This window comes from Rhinopithecus bieti, unplaced genomic scaffold (genome assembly GCF_001698545.2).
Source record: "Rhinopithecus bieti isolate Rb0 unplaced genomic scaffold, ASM169854v2 scaffold_36004, whole genome shotgun sequence".
NCBI classification, from domain to species: domain Eukaryota; kingdom Metazoa; phylum Chordata; class Mammalia; order Primates; family Cercopithecidae; genus Rhinopithecus; species Rhinopithecus bieti.
The window spans coordinates 902,363-906,763 of NW_016815976.1; the positions used below are offsets into that span (position 1 = coordinate 902,363).

Consider the following 4,401-nt stretch of genomic DNA (forward strand, 5'->3'; position numbering starts at 1 on the left):
ATATTATTTATCATTCCAAAACATGTTTTGTTGCATAGAGTGAAAGATGTTTTAGTGTGGCTTGATTTTTATATTTGTAGCCTTATTATGATCCTTTAATTTCATCCTAACCTGCTTCATTTTACTTTAGTAAGAATCATCATATGATATAAAGAGTAATGATGAAAAGTAGGTTTCTCAAACAAAATAGGCCATTTCTAAGTCTCTGACAATACTATCTAAAACCAGACAGGCATCAAGTAAATAAATAAGCAACTCTTCTATTTTTCAGGATCTACTTCTGAATTATTTGATTTTTTTATGTTCTTTTCCTTCTAATTATTCATGTCCAATTTCTTGTCATCTCATTTATGGCACATCCCTCTCCAATCACTGGGAAAAAAATGTAAAGCTAAAATCAGTTGAAAATTGCTTTTTATATATCATCTATTTTTTTTTTTTTTGTCATTCCAGGGGACGTGAGTACTATTACCCCACCCCACCCCCCATTTTACAGATGAGGATACTGAATGTGAGTCATTAGTTTGTTCAGGAAAGCTCTGCTATTAATTGGTAGAGACCGAACTGTTTGGGTTGAGAGGCCAAGCATGTAACTTGACCTAAGACACAGGCACACTATAAGATCAAATTAACCCATTTTTGGAGCTTGCAAGCTAGTCTTATAATTTAAACAAAATTAAATATTGATTAGATGAGATTGATTACATCTAGATAATATGAAGTATACTGAGATTTTTTAAAGATTTAACTTAGCTAAACTATTTTTTAGTAACAAACCCACAAAAACATCAAAATGGGCATTAAATTCAGTTATATTTGATTGAAATGTGTTTTATGTGTGACATAAAGAAGAGGTTGGTTTTTACTGAACTATCAATTGCCAGCAAGTCAGATATTTCCCCATACTTGTGGCCTTTGACACATCAAGGCAAACACTTCATAGAAGGATAGAGATCATCTAGGTTTAGATTAGGAAATCCTGGCTTAGTGTCTCAGTCATTTCCATTTTCTGCAGACTTTGATTTTGGGGGTAGGATTACAAAATTCAGTGTTATAACTTCTACTTTCATGATATGGTCTCCAGATAGTAGATTAAAATTTATTCCATCATCTTGAGGTTATCCAAGTTTTCTACAAAGCAGAACTGGATATGTGGCAAACATGCAAGCACATAAAATAGCTTAAGGACATAAATTCTTAGGTGTATCATAATCTATGGTGGAATTGCATTTTTAAAAATAAGAACACAAATATTTACAAGAGGTAGACAAAAGTTAAGAGCCTTTGCATGTGTTCTATGGTCATTGTTTTTCCTTGGTTATCAAAATGTACATTTAGGTAAGTCACAATTCCTACTTCAGATGCCTCAAAAGTTCTGGTTGGCATATCTTATCTTCAACACTAACAAATAGTTAGAATATCTCCAAGGACACTGAATTGACTTTCAGCTAAGGTAAGAGATGTCTTTGAAAGGGTGTATATTTTGAAAGACAGCAATGCTCACCATTTGAAAAAAAATATGGAAGTATTTCTGGTAAAATCTATTTAAGCCTCTTTGAATACTCTTGGGGGGAATTGAGAAGGTTAGATTTATGTAAGCAATGTTATGTTTAATACCCAAATAATAGCTTTATGTAATTTACAAAAGGTGGATATTAAGTTTCTATATTAATGACTATCCCTGGAAAAAACCCACATAATTCCAAAGGAATTTGTAAAAATACCAAACAAAACTTTATTACAGCAATCGCGAAATTCCAAGTGTTTTTGTAGATGGAATTCATGGTCACTTTGCCACCAATGTCTGATGTGATAGTATTTAAATGCCTAAAGAGACTTCAGAAGAAATATTTAATCAGTAAATGACCTGTTTCTGGCCTTCAACAGCATCTCCTCCCCAAATAATCACATACTCCTTAATTTGTGTCCTAAACATGGTCCCTTTATTTTGCCAAATGGATTATAATTTCAGCTCTTTCTTTCCTCCTCCTGTCACCTACCCACACCTGATTTCCATAACACTCTTTAACCTTACTTGATCCCTTGCCCTTTACTATTGCAAACCACTTTTTCCACTTGCAATACCTTCTCTTTTCACCACCCATGTATATGGTTTCTTCCCTTAAGATTTTATTCTCTTCTTTGAGAATTATGATTCCCTTCATTTCAAGTTGCTTCATTCATGCAAGCTTTTTGCAGTTTACTGACCTGGATTTGTTGATATGTTGCCTCAAAATAAGTGCTGTCAATCTTTTTCACATGTTTATGTTGTAACTCCCAAAGGAGATTATAGACTCTTTAAGAGAATGCCTTCTAAAAATTCTATCTATCCCAAGCACCTAGAACAATGTGTTACTTCATTAAAAGGTGCTGGATAAAGGTTGTTGATCAATTGTTTGGCTTACTATATTTTCTGTTCCAGAAAAACCAATACCACATGATTTGAACATCCTTTACTTCTTTAGAAGAATTAAAAAGTGAGGCTGCAAAACTGTCACAATCCCCACACTGTTCAATTTTTTTTTAAAATTTTATATTGTTACCAAATGTGTGATCGCCACAAAAGTTGTGTCCTTGAGGTATGGTGGTGAAGTCAAATATAAGCCATCCAAGTACTTAACTCAAAAGATCAAACAGAATTGTTGGGGTTAATGTGAAACGAGTTGTTTTGAGTTCCTCTGCAGGTCTCAAACAGGTCAGTTTACTGTCAAAACTTACTGTGAAACTCATGGTAAATTATAAAATACGTAAAGACAAACGTGATTTAAACTTTAAACTCATTCTACACTATTAAAGTAACTCCCACGAGTATCCACAGATAATTAGGGAACTAGAAAATACATAAATATAGGCGATGAAGTGGAGAGGTCTCTAGATAGCCTAAGTTCTGAAGGTGGCTGGTGGTTTGTTTTCATCCATCTGCGGGTCGCAGGTTACATTCAGCACCCTGGCCAGCTCCCTCGTTTACCGGGTTTATTGGCCTAAGTGAAAGGAGCAGGGGGAAGGCAGGCACCATCTGCTGCTTTGTATTAATAGTTTACCCAAGAGGCAGGAGTGAAGAGAGTGCGACAGTCGACGCATTAGACGTTGACGCCGCTGAGTTCTTAGGGTGTCTTTGTCTAATCGCGGGGTCCCCAAGCCTCCACCGAGTAAGAATGGAGAGAGAGTTAAGCAACCAGAAACCCTTCTATTTCTCTAGTAGGCTCACCTCAGCAGAAAGCATTCCCAGGTCTTAGGAACTGAAGAAGATTCATCATAGATTTTGGGGGTGGGGGGTAGGCAAGGGCGGGGGCGCTACATAAATGGTTGAGTTGCCTGGTCGAAACACCAATCCATTCAAAATTTGATTAACTTATATTTTAATTAGACTGGGCGCATGTGGAATAAGTTGCTGGAATCAGAGTTTTCACAGGTGGGACAAACACGTTGCCCAGCCCCCACGCCCCCCCTCCACGCCCCAGGTGTAAAGAAGCCTGGGGATGAGATGGACCCTTTCTTTCCCGCATAAGATCTCACGGACTTCCTCCTCCTAAGTGAGACCTCTCGATTTAGCGTCTCCAAACAGCCCGCTCTGCTGGTTTCCGGATTTCTCCCTCCCCCAAGAACTTTTCGTCCGCGGGAGGGGAAATGGGGTTGAGGCAATGAGAGCCAGAGATCAAGGAAAAAAATTATCCACGAAGGGGGCAGGGGAGGATTGTGGCAAAGTATTGGGGTCAGAAGTACTGAGGCTCTGAGGACGCTCCGCGCTCTACCCGCTCCAGCCTTCTGCAGCAGCCCTTTACGCCGCGGACACGGGAGAGTTAAGCCAATAAACACGTAAGCGCCGCTCCCTCCCCAATCGGCAAGATGCCTCTTCGGCTCTTGGCTGCATCGACAGCTTGCAACACTCGGCATCTTTTCTGGAGGCGCCTCCTTCAGCGGCCGCAGATGGCATCCGGCTGCGGGCTCAGGGCTTGCAATTGATTCTCCCACTTGCCCACCTCGAGTCCACGGACGCACCTCTCCCTTCCCCTCCTCCCTTCGCGCTCCTGGGTCTGAGCCCAGCTCGCGACCGCCGGGCAGAGGATCAGTCGCGGCGGCCGAGGCTGAGCAGCAGCCCTCTCGCTCCCTGACCTGGGGAGAAGCGCCCACCCGGGAGAGCTGATCCCCGGCTGCCTCCAGCGCCCCCCACCTTTTGCACTCCAAGCCGGGGGCTCCAGAGACCCCAGGCTCCCCAGGCGCCACTATGCTGGACCCTTCGTCCAGCGAAGAAGAATCGGATGAGATCGTGGAGGAGGAGAGCGGCAAGGAGGTGCTCGGCTCGGCCGCGTCCGGCGCGCGCCTGTCTCCCAGCCGTACCAGCGAGGGCTCCGCCGGCAGCGCCGGGCTAGGGGGCGCCGGCGCCGGCGCCGGAGCCGGGGT

General features: G+C 42.2%; 1 protein-coding gene across 1 annotated transcript in view; it reads left to right on the forward strand.

Moving 5' to 3' along the window:
• The first annotated feature begins 3,646 nt into the window (after positions 1-3,646).
• The window catches only part of CADPS (calcium dependent secretion activator), a 497,883-nt gene continuing 497,128 nt past the window's right edge, over positions 3,647-4,401 (forward strand). The window contains exon 1 of the mRNA XM_017854222.1: positions 3,647-4,399. Within this exon, the coding sequence (XP_017709711.1) occupies positions 4,226-4,399 (174 nt within the window). The 5' untranslated portion in view covers positions 3,647-4,225. The remainder of the gene's footprint in view (positions 4,400-4,401) is intronic.